This window comes from Micromesistius poutassou (assembly GCF_964030765.1).
Source record: "Micromesistius poutassou genome assembly, chromosome: 21".
NCBI classification, from domain to species: Eukaryota; Metazoa; Chordata; class Actinopteri; order Gadiformes; family Gadidae; genus Micromesistius; species Micromesistius poutassou.
Genome location: NC_140291.1, coordinates 9,820,819 through 9,842,022, shown reverse-complemented (window position 1 = coordinate 9,842,022; position 21,204 = coordinate 9,820,819). Strand labels below are relative to the sequence as shown.

General features: G+C 48.9%; 2 protein-coding genes across 3 annotated transcripts in view; one reads left to right on the top strand and one right to left on the bottom strand.

Moving 5' to 3' along the window:
- Positions 1-221: 221 nt before the first annotated feature.
- The window catches only part of ift140 (intraflagellar transport 140 homolog (Chlamydomonas)), a 38,422-nt gene continuing 17,439 nt past the window's right edge, over positions 222-21,204 (bottom strand). The window contains exons 19-30 of one of the 2 annotated variants that reach the window (XM_084485777.1): positions 10,890-11,067; positions 10,031-10,221; positions 9,726-9,821; positions 8,282-8,414; positions 7,106-7,249; positions 6,461-6,589; positions 4,980-5,162; positions 4,055-4,261; positions 3,332-3,544; positions 2,564-2,730; positions 2,030-2,171; positions 222-748 (exon numbers count right to left, since the gene is read on the bottom strand). In XM_084485777.1, coding sequence (XP_084341903.1) covers positions 557-748; positions 2,030-2,171; positions 2,564-2,730; positions 3,332-3,544; positions 4,055-4,261; positions 4,980-5,162; positions 6,461-6,589; positions 7,106-7,249; positions 8,282-8,414; positions 9,726-9,821; positions 10,031-10,221; positions 10,890-11,067 — 1,975 coding nt within the window. In that variant the 3' untranslated portion in view covers positions 222-556. The remainder of the gene's footprint in view (positions 749-2,029; positions 2,172-2,563; positions 2,731-3,331; positions 3,545-4,054; positions 4,262-4,979; positions 5,163-6,460; positions 6,590-7,105; positions 7,250-8,281; positions 8,415-9,725; positions 9,822-10,030; positions 10,222-10,889; positions 11,068-21,204) is intronic. The other variant, XM_084485778.1, reaches the window with a different exon arrangement.
- The window catches only part of tmem204 (transmembrane protein 204), an 8,326-nt gene continuing 979 nt past the window's right edge, over positions 13,858-21,204 (top strand). The window contains exons 1-3 of the mRNA XM_084485783.1: positions 13,858-14,738; positions 15,791-15,946; positions 20,682-21,204. The exon at positions 20,682-21,204 is cut by the window's right edge and continues 979 nt beyond it. Of these exons, the coding sequence (XP_084341909.1) occupies positions 14,459-14,738; positions 15,791-15,946; positions 20,682-20,926 (681 nt within the window). The 5' untranslated portion in view covers positions 13,858-14,458 and the 3' untranslated portion in view covers positions 20,927-21,204. The remainder of the gene's footprint in view (positions 14,739-15,790; positions 15,947-20,681) is intronic.

The following is a 21,204-nucleotide window of genomic DNA, read 5'->3' as shown; positions in this document are numbered from 1 at the left end:
GTATTTCTATTCGTGTGAAACCCAGTGTTTAGAGAACTACAGGGAGGCATATTGCATTGTTCCTGTAACATTAATGGCTTGATAAAAATAGGCTAGGAACTTCTGTCACGTATTTAACAAAACACTCAAGATAGGCTGCATTTATTGAAATGACAAAACAATGTACACAAAGAGAGAATTGACACATTTCTGCCTTCATAAGACGGGCCTATATAAAAAACACGATTGTTGATGCAAAATACTTTATATAAATATAGGAGCATTTCATATTACAGGTTTTATGCCAAAATTCAAAATAGAAAAAAGGATAACATGTTTAACCAGCAGGACGTAAGGCGAGCATCCAGCATACATTAACCATATTGTTTATTAACCCACCTCCTTGTTTCTGTATCTTAAAGATAAAGAGGATCAATTATTGTTGAGAATATCTAGCCCTAAGGATCCGGTGGAGGAGTATTATTGTCGGAGGTGAACCGTTAGCTCCGTTTGGTTTCTCCGTGCCTCTGCCCCTCGGTCCGTGTCCTTTAGTCCTCCTCCAGGTCTTCCTTCCTCTCTAGACCCCCTCGTCCTCCTCCACCTCGTCGTTCTCCCCTCCGCTGTCGCTGCGCCGGGCCGGGGGCGGGGGGCCGCGGCCCAGAGACACCCCCAGCGCCCCCTCCAGGGCCTCCAGGCTGGCCGCGCTCACGTAGGAGCTGACCTTCAGGCTGGGCTGGCTGCTCTGGAGCTCCTCCAGCTTGCGGTAGGCCTGGGGAGGGGAACGGTAGTTTAAGGGGCTGGAGGTAAAGGCTCCAGTGTGGTACAGAGAGGGAGCGGAAGAGTCCCATCATCGTCACATTATGAAGATCCCAAGATTTATGCCGCTTTTCCACCGCCAGTACCAGCTCGACTCGACTCGCCACGCCTTTTTTGCGTTTCCATTGGCAAAAAAAGTACCTGGTACCTAGTACCGGGTACTTTTTTTTGTACTACCTCCATCGAGGTTCCAAGCGAGAGGAGTAGGTACTTTTGTGTGACGTAAACAGGCTGCTGGTAACTGATTGGCCAGCGGCTGTAAACAGAATAATCACTCAAAGTTAAGTTGTGTCCGGCGTGGTTGGAGTCCACGAACCCGCTCCCGAGGGGGACACTGATCAGCGTTTCGCCGTGTGTGTCGCTCCTTTCCCGGGGCTAGAGTTAGGCTGCGCGTCGTTATGTGTGTCGGGCGTGGTTGTGTGTGTCCGGCGTGGCTGGAGTCCACGGACCGGCTCCGGAGGATCAGCGTTTCGCTGTTTCGTTTCAGTGTCGTTCCTTTCCTAGGGCTCAAGTTTTGCCTCTATCAACGTTACCGTATGACAACAATAGACGCGCAGTCATTGCACTTTTTATTTTATTTTATATCCCATCATAACCTTTCCCGGGAATCAGGAAATAGTCTTGATCAGATTCAGATTTCCCGGGAATCGCGTCTCCCGTGATTAAAACCTAATGACGACCCGCCCATGGTGGAGAGGTTCTTTTCTACGACCCGCCCACATTGAAGAGGTACTTTTTTAGATGGAAACGCAACCAAACCGAGTTGAGTCGAGGCGAGTCGAGTCGAGTCGAGTTGGTACTGGCGGTGGAAAAGCGGAATTAGTGACTTGGTAAATGGTCCTCATCTATATAGCGCTTTTATCCAAAGCGCTTTCCAGTGTTGACTGACATTCACCCATTCATGCACACATTCACACACCGACGGCGGCGTCGACCACGCAGGGCGACAGCCAGCTTATCAGGAGCAATTAGGGTGAGTCTTGCTCAGGGACACCGCGACACTCCGCTCTACCTCCTGAGCGAACGCCGCCCCTGACTTTGGAGCCTTTCGACGACTCTTTGATTCTTTGTACACCCAGACGGAGAACCATGAATGCGAGCACCGATGTAGAGGCCCATGGCTCAACGCGCAGCATCTATTTGGTGCAGCAGTAAAATTTGGGCATAGCTGCGCAGTGCATAGATGTTTGAGCGTGTTTGAGGGGTCTGGGTGGTGGGTGTATGTCTGACCCACCAGCTGGAACCGTCCTTGCTGGCAGTGGATCTCCACTATGAGTCCGTAGACGTCTCCGGTCCTCACCGCCGTGTCCAGCTCCGGCTCCTCCAGCAGAGCGTCACAGAGACTCATGGCCTCTCCAGGGTCCTCGTCACACATCCTGGGGATGGGGAACCGTAATGGTGTCAAACATGCGGGGGGAAATCAAATCTACTGTACGATGTAAAGCGGGGGTAGCTCAACGTGTCGGGATGTGACACAGCTTCAGTTTCATCGAAGGACTGGCAATCAGCCAATCGGACCAACTCAAAAGGCAAGATTTAGTTTAACTGAGGACCTCAACGGCACGGCAGTTGCCAAGTGAAATAAGCATTGTGCCAAAAAGGCATGATTGGCGTAAACAACAGAAACTGCTACCTTTAACTGAAAACTGAATCCAGACATTTTACAGCTTTATGTGTGAAACAAGCTGGAGAAAGAGTGATTGAAAGAGAGAGAGAGAGAGAGAGCGAGAGAGAGAGAGAGAGAGAGACATAGAGGCGTGACAGAGACCTGCGGGCCTGGCAGAAGCGTTTGACCAGGGTCACTCGGTGCTGGAGCTGGGCCAGTCTGGTCTCCTGCTCCCCAGGGCTGCGCTCCTTACTCTTAGACAGACACTTGTAGGCCTCCGACAGAGCCCCCAGGGCCTTCTCGTAGTCCCGGAAGTCATCGATCTCCTCCTGGGGGACAAACACAGCATGGAGCCAGTAGTCAGATCAGCATGGTTCAAACTGAAGCTGGGGTATTTACTCATTGACCCTGGTCCATCCAGTAGTTAGGTCTTTAAGTGAGAACATGTAAAACATGATGTACCATCTCTATATCTTCTGTATTCTCTCTGTGTCTCTGCAATTGTTATACACACAAATAACTAAATATATAAAATGCTAAATTACGAAATGTTGTAGAGGGGAGAAGATCGGAGAATGTCCCCATGGTAACAGGGAGTGAGTGGAGCTTGTCCCATGGTAACAGACATGAGTGGCGCTTGTCTCCATAGTAACAGCCAGTGAGTGGAGCTTATCCACACGGTAACAGACAGTGAGTGGTGCTTGTCTCCATAGTAACAGCCAGGGATGTAGTTGACCAGGGTCAGTGATGTAGTGATGTAGCTTATCCCCATGGTAACAAGCAGTGAGCAGAGCGTGTCTCCATGGTAACAGGCAGTGAGTGGAGCGTATCCCCATGGTAACGGGCAGGGAGTGGAGCTTGTCTCCATGGTAACAGGCGGTGATGTAGCTTGTCTCCGTGGTAACAGGGGGAGGGAGCAGGTGGGCGTACCTGTGCGCAGGCTTGGTAGAAGCCGGCCAGCAGGTCCAGGGCGCGCCCCTTGGTGTAGAAGCCGATGATGTTCTTCATGATGTCGGGGTTCTTGCGCCAGTCCAGAGACTGCAGGTAGTTCCCAGCCATGATGTAGATCTCCTTCTGCCTGGACACGCCAGCGAAGAACACGATCTTCTCTGTGTCGCCGGACTTCAGCAGCACCCTCATGGCCTGGGGTACAGCACAGTAAAACATCTTCACTAGCTATTAAAGACGGGCTTCACAGATCTAGCATGTTTTGGGTTATTTCAGGGTGGGTCTACTGGTTACGTTTTTTGATTCCTCTGAATAAGGTTCTGGGTTCAAGCCAAAACATCTGCAGTGTGCCTGTAGGCCCCTACCTGCTCCTTAAAGACATCTTCAGTTCACTGAAAGTCCATTTGGATCAAAGTGTCTGCTAAATGGTAAAGAGTTCTGTGTATTCTACGTGGTTATTAGTTAACATGTCATGCGCTGTAACGAGACAGTTAGCCTCCAGCGCCATCTCTCAGTGACTCCTCTGGAATCATGGGAAGATTCTCCTCAGTCTCTGTCAGCAGGGGCACGCCTCTGCACCATGTCCACTAGGTGGCACTGCTGCGTTTGACAAACTGGAACCAGACGTTTCTAAACGGTTCCGCCCGCTGGCCGCGGCCAAGCGACCCCTCACCCCTCTCCCTGCGTGGCGTGACCCCCCCTAACCTTGAGCTTGTTGCCGGCCTGCGTGTACTTCTTGGTGGCCAGGTGGTAGTCCCCCTGGCGCATGCAGCAGTCAGCGATGCGCTCCAGCAGCTCGCGGCGGGACTCCTCCGTCAGCTCTCCCGTCTCCTTGGCAACCGTCATGCTCTCCGCCAGGTCCTCGGTGATGGTCAGGCTCTGGTCCACGCACAGCTGGAGGGCCTCGTGGTACTGGGGAGGCACACACACACACACACACACATGGAGATAATCTGAATTAGCCTCATATTTTTAATCCCGTGACACAGTGCATTTATGCCCCCTACAGACTCGATAGGTTGCACATTGCCTAGCATACTACTGTTTTACACCTTGTTTTAGACCCATAGCCACACCGACGCCGTAACCCCACAATGTTACATTAGAGCCATTGGACTAAATACTATGTCCAGTTTGGCAGAGGGAGGCGATTCCAACGTACAAGTAGGAAAAATGCATGCGCTTCTTGAAAATCAGCACACTCACTGACATTGAACATATAGGTATAGTATAGGTTATAGTATAGGTTGCTAGAAACGTACATTCAAGAGAGGATTGTCGTCGCCAGTTGGTTGGATGTGCTACAATATTTTCAACATTAATCTCTCAGTGATACAGCTGAACTAGGCATGGCAGAATGCCTCCGTCAGAGGTAACGCCCGTCACTGAGGCATTCCTCCTGGCCGCTGATAGGTAGCTGATAGACCTGGTCACAGGTCCTAATCTCTCCAATCCAGCTGCCGCGCAAGGTTAGAAAAATGCCTCTGGACGCAATCGGGTGGACCTTGAACCAATCAGAGCAAATATAACAAGAGCTCTCAGATCGTCTCGTTCCTGGGCTAATCCTCTGCTCTTCAGTTGAAAGCCCCGCCCCCGCCCCCCCCCCCAGACACACCCTGAGGGGTCCTACCTTCTTGGCAGCCACCAGCAGCTCCACGGCCTTCTGGTACTGGCTGTGTTTGATGAAGAAGTCGGAGCAGCGCGCCAGCAGGCTGGGGTCCGACGTGTGGTCCAGGTCCTCGGCGATGAGCTGCAGGGCGGAGAACTGCTCCGTGGCGAATGCCAGCTCCAGGGCCTTGGACATGTGACCGGCCTGGAAGCCACAGTTACCTTGGTTACCCACTGACAGGCAAGGGTCCTGACCTTCTGAGGCTCAGGGGTCAGGTCTACCATCCCATATCCTGTTTCAGCTTATTAGGTTAAATACTTCCTGGGAAAATACTGTTGAATATGAAAGATGAAAGATTAAAATATCATGTATTTGTAGCTACTGCATAAAGCTAAAAAAGTGTTATTTAGTTTAATATTCAACATGTTGTCCATAAAGTTATAGGCTAGGAAATTCAATTAGACTATGTAACAGACTTTTTATTTTGGTGGACCAAAACAAGTGCTCTACTCTTGCATTACATAGTGCCATGCCATGCTAGGGCCCTGCCAGAGACACACTACCAGAGACAGCAGACTACCAGAGACACACTACCAGAGACACACTACCAGAGACAGCAGACTACCAGAGACAGAGTACCAGAGACACACTACCAGAGACACACTACCAGAGACAGCAGACTACCAGAGACAGCAGACTACCAGAGACACACTACCAGAGACACACTACCAGAGACAGCAGACTACCAAAGACAGAGTACCAGAGACACACTACCAGAGACACACTACCAGAGACAGCAGACTACCAGAGACAGAGTACCAGAGACAGAATACCAGAGACACACTACCAGAGACACACTACCAGAGACAGAGTACCAGAGACACACTACCAGAGACAGCAGACTACCAGAGACAGAGTACCAGAGACACACTACCAGAGACAGCAGACTACCAGAGACACACTACCAGAGACACACTACCAGAGACAGAGTACCAGAGACACACTACCAGAGACAGAGTACCAGAGACACACTACCAGAGACACACTACCAGAGACAGCAGACTACCAGAGACACACTACCAGAGACAGAATACCAGAGACACACTACCAGAGACACACTACCAGAGACAGAGTACCAGAGACACACTACCAGAGACAGAGTACCAGAGACACACTACCAGAGACACACTACCAGAGACAGCAGACTACCAGAGACACACTACCAGAGACAGAATACCAGAGACACACTACCAGAGACACACTACCAGAGACAGAGTACCAGAGACACACTACCAGAGACAGAGTACCAGAGACACACTACCAGAGACACACTACCAGAGACAGCAGACTACCAGAGACAGAATACCAGAGACACACTACCAGAGACAGCAGACTACCAGAGACAGAGTACCAGAGACACACTACCAGAGACAGCAGACTACCAGAGACAGAGTACCAGAGACACACTACCAGTGATAGAGTACGAACATGGGGGGTCTCACCTTGTGGTAGAGCACCACCGCCCGGTCCATGTGGCTGCCCTTCTCCTCGTAGTAGCAGGCGGCCTCCATCATGTCCTCAGGGTTACTGAGCAGCGCCAAGTTCATCAGCTGGTCATCCAGACCGCTCTCCTGCACACACACACACACACACACACACACACACACACACACACACACACACACACACACACACACACACACACACACACACACACACACACACACACACACACACACACACACACACACACACACACACGCACGCACACGCACGCACACACGTTCACAGAAAGGGGTTAGAGCTAAGTCTTACTCCTCGTTCACACTACATCCGTCCGTTGACGGATCTCATTGACTTTGCATGGGGGGCTCTCGAAATGCATTGTGGGTCCGTCCGTTCTATCGGCTCAGTTGCCGGTGTCAAAAAGTTGAGAAATTTTAAACTTTTCAGGCAGCAACGGATCCGTTGGCCATTCAGATATGCAAATATACGGAAATACACTGTCCAATGAAATCGCCTTTGTAATACAACCTGGGAAAACACATAGATATGTCAAAAAGCCCCCATCCGTGGACGGACGGAGGCAGTGTGAACGCAGCGTGAGGAGGTTAGGGCACTGGACCTTGCAGGTGCTGGTCGTTTACCTTGCAGAGTCGTATGGCGTTGTTGTAGGCCTGTGCTCTTGTGTAGAAGTGCACAGCCTGTTTGACCTCCTGGTGACCCTCGTACTGCCGGGCCAGGTGGTATGAAGCTGCCCTGTTCCCCGTGTCGTTGGCGATCTCTGAAGCCTGGTGCACACACAGCCACATGTCATGTGATGTCACATGCTGCAGACCCATGATTGCAGGCAAAATCCACCAATCCATCATTCTGCAGACACTCACCAATCTGCTCACGTCTTGATGAAAACGATATTTGAGTAAAGTGAACCTAAAACCTTTTTTCTTTACATGTTAATATGTCAAATTTATTCCTGTTACTAAAGTAACACTGTAACACTTTATTAAAAAGGGGTAAAATCCTACTTTTTTCCATGCTCCCCAAAACACGATGTGAACGTTTCAACTGAACACAGGTGGTGTTCCTTTCGTGACGTCTGAGTGCCTTATCCGAGGAACTCAGACGTCACGAAAAGAACCTAATCGGCCCTAGGCTCATCCTGCAGAAAAGGTTAGTGTTGATAGTGGAGTACTAGGTGGGACTGTACAACATTCTTCTCTCCCCTGCATAGATTGCGGGGGTGGGAAATCCTCCACCTTCAAAGACTCTGTGTAGACTCTGTGTGGCTCCCCGTGACATTTGTCATTATGATACCGCCCATACCATATTGCTCAATGACGAGTGGCCTACTAGATTGCCGTTAAAAAAAAGGAATTGGGGGAAATTGGCTTTGGCTTTGACTCTCTGAAGTCCAGATTGAACCGCGACATGGAGAAGAAAGGGATTGTTGCCGTATGCGGGAAAGCTGTTAGTTCACTCCGGGTCCGGGTCATTTCTCCGATGCTCCATTGTTCCGACCTCTCTATGGCTTTAATCGGATTAAGCTGTGCATGTAAACATACTGACTGAAACCCAAACTCAGTCTCCTCTTCAAGGATTATAGAACTCTCAGCCCGGAACTTTAAATTCCCCAGTGTTCTGATTCCAGCCCAATCAGTCTTTAAGACATGTATTAAATCGTAACTGTTTGTTATGATATTTTCAATAATTCCCACAACTAATTCGCAAAAACAACACACAGCATCACATATAACACCCAAGCTTTTGAGAAAAGCTTCTGAAAAAATAAGCCTTTGTGTCGGTAACAAACAGCAGGTTACCTTCTGGATGTTCCCCAAGTAGCAGTGGACCCGCACCAGGGACAGGTAGTCCTGGGCGTTCTCGTAGTACAGCAGCGCGGCGTCCATGTTGGCTTGGCTCTCCAGGTACTGGGCCCACCACTTGTAGATCATCCTGGAGCAGACACACACGCTGGTCACTGGTCAGCATCACGCACTCAGGCCCACCAAGAGCAGACACACACGCTGGTCAGCATCACTCAGGCCCACCAGGCACGGGGACACTTCAATCAGTTGTCTTTATTCAATAGTTTATGTTCTCTGAAAAAAAATAATATCTATATATAATATGAATTAAAATTTATATAAAAAGGACAAATGGAAAAGTGACTTCCCGAAAACCGGGAGCTCCGCGATTTACTTCTTGCTCAATTTAAGTATGGCCAAATGCGTACAGCACCATGTGTTCCTCAGCCTAGAGCTGACTTTGAGGGCCGTACCCGGCGCAATTGACTTTCTACACCGACGCATGTATTGTTGCTAGTTTGCACCCGGCGCAAATGATACATGGTGCTATTTTAGTGATCCAAAAAGCAATTGTGCCACTGATTGGAAAATACCTGGTCTAAATGCACTAGCGGACAGCACAGTTGGTGTTGCTATTTTAAAGCTGATGCAGCGGTAAGAAGTACTTTTAAAACAATGCACCTGCAAACACCGTACAGCAAACACTTATTTTCTTGACACAGACATCGTGTACAAGCCCATCATTTTTAGGACTGATGATTATTTGATCGTGAGTAAGCATAGTTTCACCGCGAGTGAGAATGAATGAATGAATGAATGAATGAATGCGGGTTCGCGCGCAGTTCAACAATATGTGTGCACCAATCTGTTTAAACACACGCAAACTAAACACGTAACCCATGATACAGTCCATGGCGATGTATATTAACGGGGGGGGACATGCATATTATTAACACAAGTCGATAATGATAATGTATACAATACTGGTAACAAACAATGTTTGTTAATGTATTGCCGCATATCATTAAATAGACCCACAGTTGCGGCCACAGGACCGCATATCATGGGCTATGTGTTAATTCTCTTTGCCGACATTTACTTGACGACTCAGTGTTTCTGAAGTTGTAGAAGAAATGGGGATGGGCGATGGCATTCTCATTGGTTTATTGCATGTTACGCCCAAAACACACCTATGGGTTTCAGACCAACCCATTTTAGATTTGCGTCGGGCGCAAGAGTCATTTATCCACCAGCAACAGCGCCAGAGATCCGCCCACAAAGCTACTTGCATTTCGTGCTTTATACTTGCGTTTCGGACCGTTAAAATAGGGGCCTGAGTGTGAAGAAGCTATAAGTAAGGGTGAAGGGCAAACAGAGCTCAGACACACCAGGAAACACAGAGATGACACAAGCTCCGCTCAATACATTTGATCTCCATCCCAGTGTGTGCTGGACCTACTTGTCCTTCATCTTGTTGACGTAGACTTCCAGGGACACACTGTCGTCCTGCAGCATTCTGGGAACTTCGAACCTATGGGTGTCCGACTTCTCGTAGCTGAAACCCAGGAGGAGGCATACAGTCAGTTTCCTATAAAGACTTTTATTATAGTTGAACCTGGTCATTGATCCTGCAGCCAATCCCAGAGTGGGTCTGGAAAACACTGATGGGGGGGGGGGGGGGGGGGGCATTACAAAATTACAAAACAGGCCCAGCACATCTAGAAGGACCCGAGAGTGGCTCTAGGCTGGGGGCAGGGGTCTTACTACGACAGGGCCAGGGTCCGGTTTCCCATGGCCTCCAGGTGTTTGCCATAGTTGTAGTAGGTGGAGCGCAGGTGGATGCGGTCGGAGGTCTGGGCCGTCTCCAGGGCCTGCTGCCAGCGGCCACACGCCTGGTAGAACTGGTTGAGGAGGTCGAAGCGCTCACAGCTCCTGTACAGCTTCTCTGCCTCCTCCTGTCACACGGCACACAGCATGAGGGTGGAGGAGGAGCTGTCTGGTGGCCAACTCCACATCCTAACATTGGCTTTAACTGCACTAAACTGTCAACTGAACACTCAATCCAAATATTTACATTAAACCATTTCTTACTCTACACTGTCCCGACATACTTGTTTGCATGCCAATGAAATATTACATTGGGTTGGCACGCAATAATTAAAGGAAATCAAAAACATAAAATGGCATAAGCTGGCTTTCTCCCCGGCGACTGGACATTTAGAAGAGCCCATAGAGTTAAATAAAGATCTTGCATGATTTGGTTTTGCAAGTCTATGTTGTTTTGATTTCTTCTTCTCTTGATTCCCGGGAGACTGCACGTTAAAAACCACAACGCCTTTGGTCTTCGCAATCGGAAATGATGAACATGAACATATTTAAATATAAAGCGTGGAAGTGAAACCTGATCTCAAGATGGACGCGTTTGGTGACGGTTCTAATGCCAGGTGTGAGCTGTCTACTTGTGTTTGATCACACAAGACACATGTAGGTTCACCAGGTGTGAACAGAGCCAATGAGATGTCTCTAATAGCCTAAAAACAACCAATGGGATGCTCTCTAACAAACTAACAACAGCCAATTGGATGCTCTCTAACAGACTGATAGCAGCCAATGGGAGTCTCACCAGCATGCCCAGCTGAACAGCCAGCACAGCCACCTGGGCCTCGGGTTGGGGCTGGGCCTCGGCCTCCCTCAGGGCCCGGGCCGCCCTGGCGTTGCCCATGTTCCCCAGGCAGACCCTCGCCACGTCCAGACGCCGGTTCTTCACGCACATCCTGGCCATGTTCTCCCACACGGCCACACTGGAGGGGCACAGGGACAGGGGGTCAGAAGGGCACCACACTGAAGGGCAGGGGGACCCTGAACCCTGCCTCCGCACCGCGCACGTGTGGCGCACTGCCACGTGCTGTGGGTATAGGGTCCCGGGTTGACACTGGGGGAAGTGGTGCAGCGAGTAAGTCCAGTAGATGGGCCTCAAGCTGAGCAGAGAGAGAGGCTCCAATATCCACGTGATACTGGACAAACGTAGCAATGTCATCAGATCATAAAATCGGATCAGAACATCAAGTGTCCCGATTCACCATGTAATACCCAAATAATCCCAGTGAAAAAGGCAATGGTAGTCAACCAACCATGTGGCGGCTTATCCAAGAGTAATAAAAGGTAAAGGATGCAGTGCATCCCAGAAGCAGAGATGTATAAAGTACTAGAGACCCAGACTTAAGTAAAAGTACAAGTACTGTATCCAAAAAGTGACTTGAGTAGAAGTAGAAGTGTTCTTTAAACACCCCACTTAAGTGGAATTACTAAAGTATTAAGTATTAAGTATTGCAAGTAGTTTATTTTAAAATGTACTACTCAACATACTACATAAAACATACTACAAACTTTGTGTGATGATTTGTAACTTTGATTGGTGAATAAGGACATAGCGACCCTTTGTTAGAATTTTATAGATAATAAAAGGAGGGAGAATAATCGAAAATTCCCATTTTGCTTCACTTTATCATTTTCAGCTTTTCCCAGCACCCACCGGTCGTACGATCACAAGGACGCCTCGTCAAAGTCTTACTGCTTCCATTATCTATCTCACTAAAGAGCACAGCTGCTGTCCTTGAAGAAGGAAGAAGCGCTCCTGTAGGGGGTAAACTCTTGAAGAACTCGTGTCACTATGATCAGGGCCCATGCTGCTAGAGAGGAGATATAATAGAGTATAAATGAGTAGATGTAGTAACTGGCTGTTACGGTTTTGGGCTGCTACACTGGTCCCCTCTATCTCAGTGACTTCAAACAGAGTGGTAGGGAGCAGGGACAGGGCTTTGGTCTGACCTAGTGTAGATACAGCTCTTTACCCGACACACACTGGGAAGGGGGTCACAGGATCACGTTCCAAACCCTCTTTCAAGCCCAACCACAACAACATAGACCTCCCCATAACCACAACCTAGGTCACTTCAGTCTCTTTATCTTTTGTCCGGAACAACGGCTTCCAAGAAAGAACAGCAAGTGTTGCCCAAAGGCACTGGAGCAGGACGTATAGTTGTTAGTGGTGGGAATCTAACTCGCCAAGCAACGCACAGCAAGAGGAAGTTGTTTGCTCCCCTGGTGTTTCTTTGGGGCCATGTTGAGGAGAGAAGGAATGTGAGGGAGGGAGAAAGAGAAGGGAGGAGGGTCTGAGCGTTTCAAATGTCTGTATGAATCAAGAACATTCCATGCTTTCAAGAGTAAAGCGGCTGAGCTCAAATCAAAACCAGCAGGGTGGTGAATCTCTCTCTCTCTCTCTCTCTCTCTCTCTCTCTCTCTCTCTCTCTCTCTCTCTCTCTCTCTCTCTCTCTCTCTCTCTCTCTCTCTCTCTCTCTCTCTCTCTCTCTCTCTCTCTCTCTCTCTCTCTCTCTCTCTCTCTCTCAACCAGATGTGAGCTGTTTATTAAAATCAGCCAACAGGAAATTCCTCAAATCTTTGGGGGCCCTCATTATACACAAATAAACAGAGAAGGAGGGAGAGAGAGAGAGAGAGAGACAGACAGACAGACAGACAGGTAGAGAGAGGGAGGGAGAAAGAGGGAGATATAGGTACAGTGTCTAAATGTATAATTCTCATCTCTTCCATCCATCTCTCTTCCTATTATAGGAAACACATCCTGCAGCACTTAGACCACGGATAGGAGAGAGAGAGGTAGAGATACGCAGAGAGAGAGACAGAGACAGAGAGTTAGAGAGACAGATATATGAGTTAAATAATGGACGCTATGGCAGTGAAGTCAGGGGCCCACTCACCAACTGAGTTCAAGCAAAACACCAAATTAAGCATGTCAAGCAGAATTAGAATGATACCCAATGATAATCATCAATCCCAAAATAAGCATTGACATTTAACAAGCACTTGAAAGAAACCAATCCAGACACTCTCCATTACAAAGCCCTCACCCCAGAAAGAAGTCCTGTCAGCCAATCTGCAGCTCTGCAACTAACACAAACAAAGCACAACAGTTAATGGAAATGGTTTGATTAACCATCATCAATCCCACTATCTCACTGTACAGTTTGATATTTGGATTGCATTGGATTTGTATTGGATTGCATTGCATGGACCATTTAATGTTCGTATATATTTAGATTAATTTCAACATTTTGTATCTTCCTTTACTTTTTGTGCTTTAGCAATGTAAATGTATGTTTTCCAAGCGAAAAAAGCCCTTTGAGTCTTGACTCTTGAGAGAGCGTAAGAGACTAGATCTAAAAGAGAGTGAGAGAGCAAGAAAGTTTGATGTTCTCACACTGCAAACAGAAGAAGAAACCATAACCAGATGTCCAACCCCCCAGACACACACTCTCTCTTGACCTGAGGATTCTGCCAACAGAGAGAGAGAGGATTGAGTAAGATAGGGAATCAGAGAGAGACAGAGAGAGAGAGAGAGAGAGAGAGAGAGAGAGAGAGAGAGAGAGAGAGAGAGAGAGAGGGGGAGAGGCGGTGAAGGGGGGAGAGTGAGAGAGAGGCGGTGAAGGGGAAAGAGTGAGAGAGAGAAGGGGAGGGGGCAGAATACTTTGTGCAGCTTGTCAGAGAGTAAATCCTCCCAGAAGAGAGAGAGAGAAAGAGGTGTGGGTAAGAGATCAGTTCACCAGCACTGCTGCCACAACACTCTGCAGAGGATCCGCCACTTCCTCCAGCACCACAGAGAACCAACGCTGGATAGAAACCTGCTGACCCGTGGAGCGACTGGCTGCTCCTAACGCGCTACACAGTGGAGCTCCTGAAGGGACGCAGCAACAGGGACGAGACGGAGGGAGGCAGGGCACATCGACAGCCGGGCTGCAGCCTGACACACAGACAGAGCCAGGGGAATGGACCAGGGATTCTGCTGGAGCAGACAACACACAGCCGCAGTCCAGCCCCAGGAGGAGCAGGGCTGAAGCCCCCCGGCAGCATCCCCTTGATGACCATGAATGGGGATGTCCTCTAAGACTCTGACAGCCCCGAGGCAGCTTTAGCCGCTAGCTGGAGGAGCACAGGGAGGAGGAGGAGGAGGAGGAGGAGGTGCAGGGCACAGCGGACGTCGCTCCACTAGAGGAGCGCCAGGACACCCAGGGACGGGGAAGCGAGGAGGAAGAGGGAGAGGAAGAGGAGGAGGAGGAGCAGGGTTTGGGAGAGGGAGGTGTAGGGGGTGGAGGAGCGGTGGCGGGCTTCGGGGGTCGTATGGCGGCCCGGAGGCTGGTCGTGGCGGCGGTGGCGGTGGCGTTACTCTCCCTGGTCCTCAACAACGTGGCGGCCTTCACGCCCAGCTGGGTGCTGCAGAAGCTGGAGGACGGACGCAAACGGAGCGTGGGGCTCTGGAAGATGTGCCCCGGCGGAGGGGAGCGGGTGCGGGACGAGCCCCAGGCCGGGAGGAGGGGCCAGGGGCCGCAGAGGCAGTGCAAGGGCCTTGGATGGGGCTCGGAACTAGCAGGATACCAGGAGTCCCGCAGCACCGTCAAACGTAAGTGTTTCACCGACCGAGGCGTGTGGAACAAACACATACCATACCTTCTAGCAAGGCTTTGGGGGGGATTTGGAGAAAAGCAAAGGAAACTGACTTGAGAAATCAGTATTCTGCAGTTAAAGGGCTTTATGAATGTAATTGATTTTTATTATCTGTAAGGGACATCCTAACTTAATAACACCCGTAAAAAAAAAACACATCGCCACCCAAAAGGTTCTACCACACACCACTGAGGCGCCCATGTGACACAACAGATCTCATCATGTTGGCCCTGCTAGAGTGCACACAGCGCAGCCATAAGTGGTGTCAAGGGCCTGACAGAATAATGTAATTTACTGCCCAGCTTTAATTGCCTTAATAGGACCATAGATGTACGGTTAGAAAGTCGATCAGCCCAGGGCCGAGGTCAGCTAGTAAACATGAAATGGACAAATTCTCAGCAATGACGCTGCTGATAATAAGACCGCATGAGTTTGTATTAAAGTTCTACGGTTCTTCAGCCCAAATCAGGACACATGTTGTATGAAACCGGTTCATTAAATCAGACCAGGTGTTCCATGCTGACATGTCATAGATCTTCCTGAGTGTGTGTGGTGGTTATTTTTCCAAATCACCATGGGTGTGCAGCCTCACCCAGCCCTTGAGTCTAATAAGTCTGACTCTAGCCAGGTGAGGCTGCTTCAACCAGCCATCAACCACACACACTCCACAAAAGTCCTCACAGGTTAAGACTTTGAGTTAAAATAAGGTCAAGTTTAATGCTGCGTTCCAGGGACACTTTTTAGCCCGTAAGTTACGAACTGGAACTGTGAGTGAACTCGATCTGGTACGAGTTCACAGGTAGTGAGTTGCGGGTTTGACTGCCTTTCCAGGGCACTTTCACAGGTAGAAGGTTGTGAAAACACGGGTTGCCTGGAATGCACTATAACTTCCAGGTAAAGAGTAAAGACTCCAACTGTTTTATTATACTCTAATAAAACAGTTGAATGTGAAGGTTAGCTGGTGGTGGTGGTACCCTGGCTCACCCCTCTGTGGTCTGCTCTCTCCAGTGCAGTTTGACATGATGCGGGCCTGTAACCTGATGGCCACGGTGGCGCTGACGGCGGGCCAGCTGGTCTTCCTGCTGGGGCTGCTGGAACTACCCTTCATCAGCCAGGACTCCCAGTGGTGGGAGGAGGCCATCGCTGCACTCTTCCAGCTCGCCAGTAAGTGGACCGACGGCTCCCCAGTCTTAAGTCTCTGTGTGTCACCCCACCAGTGGTTCCCCACCAGGGTGCCTTTCCACCCCACTTGGGGTCGTCTGATGGGCATTTTGCCTGCCAGAGATTGTGCAGTTATATATTAGATATTTTTTACATTTTTTATTAAAAAAAAGGAGAATCATTGCCTTGGTTCCTAAGGTCCTTAACAGAAGACAGATGATTTGAATCTACTTATGAACCATTGTGCTACAGCCTGGGCTCTCTGGACCTTAATAATATTAATGCTAATAATGTGTAAAGTGCATAATGATGCACATCCCATCTCTTCAAGTAGAGAACTTAATGTTTCAATCCTTGCCATCCTCGCTCACCCTGAAAACATGAGGCCTTAGCGTCCTGTTTACTTACATTTCATCTCATTACATGTTTTCCATGTCTTTAATTCATCATGAATCGGGTTACATGACTTGAAGATGGATACTTTCTGCAGAGCCAAACAAGGAAGTGTCTAGAAGTTGAATGATTCATGTCCATGATTCTATAAATATATTTTGTGTATTTGGAGTTGTTCCCAGCTTAAAAAACAAACAAGGTTGGCTTGATTGGTTTGGTCTCAAGACCAAAGTAATCCATCAAGAGAAGGAGGAGAAGAAGGAAGGGAAGTAAGGAGAACACTAGTTGCTCCTTATCAGTCCAGGAACCAGTTTCCAAGGAAAGGTTGACTGGAGCTAGACCTGGACCAGGAATACAAGATAGACCAGGACCCCCGGCACCTTTCCCACTCCCAATGGGGGTCTGGGTCACTACATCCTGCCAAGAGCTGCTGCTTGTTTTACTACTGCAATATATAAGATAGGACCCTTTTGGATCATCCAAGGCGTCTATCAACACTATGAGTGCAAACATTGTCAACAATGAGGGAATCAAACCCCTTACAGTGGCAGTGTTAATGCCTTGCTCTACCAGTTGCGCTGCAGAGGGAATAACACCCCTTACCCTGGCCATGTTAGTGCCAGACTCTACCAGTTGACCTGGACAGGGAATCAAAGCCCTCACCCTGGCAGTGTTAAGGCCACCTTCTGCCAGCTCCACTGGACCAGTATCAGGGGTACTGGTAGTACCGGGACCAGGTTAGCCTGGTGGTGGGGCTGCAGCGGTGGAGCCTTCTGCTTCTGGTCTAAATTTAGTCGCCCGCTCCCAGGGATGGTGGGCCGGAGTCACAGCGAGCCGGGGAGCGACAGGCGGGCGCCAGGATATCCCTGCTCAGGACCAGGAAATGCCTGCAACTACCTGTTATGCAAAAGCCCCACGCCGGGGGAAGGAAAACGAGGAGGTGCGGGAGGGGGGGGGGGTGGAAGACAGTCGGACAGGGACTGTGTGTGCTCTGGTGGCTGTGTTTATGCATGTGCCACCGTGCGTGTGTCTGGGAATGTGTTCATAGGCATCGGTAGAGATTCAGACTGGGTAAATAGTGTGGCTTGTTTGGATGTTTATTAGGTTATGTGTGTGTGTGTGTGTGTGTGTGTGTGTGTGTGTGTGTGTGTGTGTGTGTGTGTGTGTGTGTGTGTGTGTGATTGTCTGATAGTGTAAAAGTGTGTACCTGTCCTGTGTGTGTGTGTGTGTGTGTGTGTGTGTGTGTGTGTGTGTGTGTGATGGCGTAACAACGTGTATCTGTCCATGTGTTTGTGTATGTGTGTGTTTTTGCGTGTGATTATGTGATGTGTAACAGTGTGAGTCTTTGCGTGTGCGTACATGTCCATGTGTGTGTGTGTGTGTGTGTGTGAGATTGAGTGCTGGTGTAACAGTGTGTGTGTGTGTTCGATGCGTGCGTACTGCGCGTCAGGGCCACAGGAATGTCCCGGGGTAAACAGCCCAGGGATGTGGCGCTCCACCGTCCGGATAAGACGCCGTGGCTTTCATGTGGGTCTTCATTAAACATCCAGGAACCAGCGGCACCCAGTCCGGACCACAGCAGACACAAAGGCTACAGGGTGTGTAGGGAGGGACACTCCCACCTCAGAGAACTCCTCCAGCGGCTCACCAGATATCATCTATAATCCATCTCAGAACTAGGAGGCGACCGGATCCACCTCTGCTGTAAACAGAACCAATCAGGATCTGGAAGCCCCTGACATTAGTTACAACAGGAACAATAGCTCGCTTACACACAGCTCCTCTGAAACCTCTGCAGTGACGTTCTTTGGGGAAAATGACATCTTCCTCTGGACTCTGTTTTTAGAGCCTCTATTTAAAGTCCCGACCATATTAGGATAAATTGATGACTTGTCTTATTGCAGACAAGAGCATCCTGGCCAATCACAACACTGGAAACGCAACAAGACGTTCATGCCAAGGAAACAAATTCAGCGTAAAGCATAAAGGAAATCACTAATCCCTTAACACTTAATTAAGGGGACTTTAATTCAGCCGTCTCTCATTATTAGCTGATATAATGAGCTATATTACCTAATGATTAGGCACTTTAAGTCGTCATCATCATGCCAAGGAGGCTGCTTTCAGTTTTCATTCTGTGATGTGCCACGAAAGGCAGAATTCCTATCAAGCAACCTATGAAGAAACAACATCCAGTGGTGAATCATGGAGGGCTCTGACTGCTCTAACCCCAGCTGTAGAGCGGGCTGCAGGGAGGCTAGCTGAAGGCTGCCCCAGGCTTGGTACATTGATCGTTTTCTGACATTGTGAAATTGAATGTTAACACATTTGTCAGTTCACAAGTTGACGAGACACTGATGGAAAGGTGATGGTCAGCTCATTCTTAAAAAGCCTTAGATGTGTTTCTGAATGGACCAGAATGCCAACTTGGTCAAAGGTGAAGAGTGGGAGCCGAGGGGCTGGACGGCTGCTTGTTGTGTGTGAAAGCACTGCTGGCATTCATTGGCAGAACTGCCATTCCTCCTCTCCATTGTTTCTCTGCACACACACACACACACACACACACACACACACACACACACACACACACACACACACACACACACACACACACACACACACACACACACACACACACACACACACACACACACAGTAGATTTTTGCTGAGGAATTGAACCAACAGGGTGTCCGACTACATTATCTGTGCCTAAAATGTAGTCTGACGCCCTGTTGGTTGAAAGAGGGGATGCTGGGAAGTCTGGATCCCTGTACTAGTGTGTTCTCTACAAAATGGGCTGAGTCTGACACATTTAGTCATTCTTAGAAGGTCCTTTAAGTGCTCATTTAGACAGAGAGGCCAGAGGCTTGCTAAGCATGAGCAGAGGTGGGTGAGTGGATTTAAGAATGAACTGCTGCCCTGTTGACCTGAGGAGGGATTTGGTGAATCTGGGAGTTACAAAAAGAGACCAGTTGAGATTCTCTGTGGCTGACATATCATGTCAGAAGTCTGGCTGAGGCCCCAACCTGTGGGCGTGGAGACCAGGGAAGGAAGGAAGGCAGGAGAGGGGAGCAGGGGGAAGGAAGGCTGGCAGATAAGGCTTTGCCAAAAGTCCAAGAGAAGGTCTCCAGCCTACCCCTGTCATGGTGGAGATCATTCAGGTTGGTAGATAAGGAGCCGCTCAATACTACCGCTAACACATAATGCTAACCTACTGTAAGGAGTCCACACCGCCAGATAGAAGTGAGAGCCACTCAATGCTGTCGCTAGCACATAATGCTAGCCTCCTGTAAGGAGAGTCCAAACAGCCAGATAGAAGATAAGAGCTGCTCAATGCTACTGCTAACACATAATGCTAACCTAACACACACACACACACTATTGCAAATGCAATGTTTCTATACATATACATATTTCATAAATGTTGTAAATTTTCACAGACAGTTTTTTCATCATTGTACTGCCTGACTGTACATTTTGAAATGTGGATCTTTAAAAGTTGATTCTGCGTTGTATTGTCGTGAGCTGAGCTGTGGTCGAGGCAGAGAGAGGAGTCTCTCAGCAGTGCTGCCCCACGGTGGAGCAGCAGGAAACACACTGATTCACTTCCTGAAGGGCAAACATCCCCTCTCTTCCAGGGGTATTTTCGTTCTCTTTATTTACACCATTGTGGAGCGTCTAAACTCTTGATGCGTGTGTTATTGTTGAGCGCAGACTGGCTCCACTATAAAGAGGAACAGGAATAGGGGGAATTCACCAGAAGCCCCCGTGCAGCGGTCAGAGTCATGCTCAGCTTCCATTAGGGCTGTAGACCAGGAGTGCTCTAATGGTACAATTAAGGTCAGCACAAGAGACTGCAGGTCTGTCTGTCTGCACTCTGCATGTGAAATCAGGGTTTCCTTGTGTGATTGAAAGGGTTTTTTACTGAGGTCATGTGGTATTTATAAACCAGCAGGAGGAATTGTAAGGAGTAAGTCCATGCAGCCAGATAGAAGATAGTGATTGATTGAACAAGGACACCGCTGCCTATCTTCATACTAGATGACCTCTTGATGTAAAAAAAACATGATATAAACACAAACAGCAACAAAATAGGCCACCAAACACTGCTATTATAGCAATGTCTTATCACCATAAAATAAGTCTGTTTCCAACACTAGAAAACAAATGTTGTATTTGGTAGTGGTCTAACAATATAGATCTTTTTCAGGACGCCATTAAAATGATCTCAGACCCCTCCTGGTTATATCTGTAGTAACTGTGGTGAAGCTAACTGTGATGTTGAACCATGTGATGAAGCTAACTGCTGAAGCTAACCATTTCCTCTGTGTTCTTCCTCCCCAGGCTTCGTGCTGGTCATCGGCCTAGTGACGTTCTACCGCATCGGGCCGTACACACACCTGTCCTACTCCTGTTACCTGGACATTGCCGCCTGTCTGCTCACCACTCTAGCTGCCGCCATGCTCATCTGGAACATTCTGCATCGCCGTGACGACTGCATGGCGCCCAGGGTCATCGTCATCAGCCAGAGTTTGGCAGCTCCCTTCCACCCCCGACTGGATAACGACTATGTTGAGTCACCCTGCTGAGCGGAACAAGCCCCGCCCCCTTGGGGAACAGCCATGTTTAATGGCCCATAGGAGCCGTGGCTCCTAGAACAGCACTGCCATTAGACAGCCCACATATAGCACCTACAACGTAGAGCTCTGCTCCTCCAGGGCTTCACTAACTCTTTTTTCAGGTTCATGAGGATATTTCCCAAAGAAGCGATGCAATCTCAGTTGATTTGAATTATTCAGTTCAGCGAGAAAACAAAATCAGACCAACCAGTAGGAATAATCGGATTAGAATTGGAGATCTCCATGTT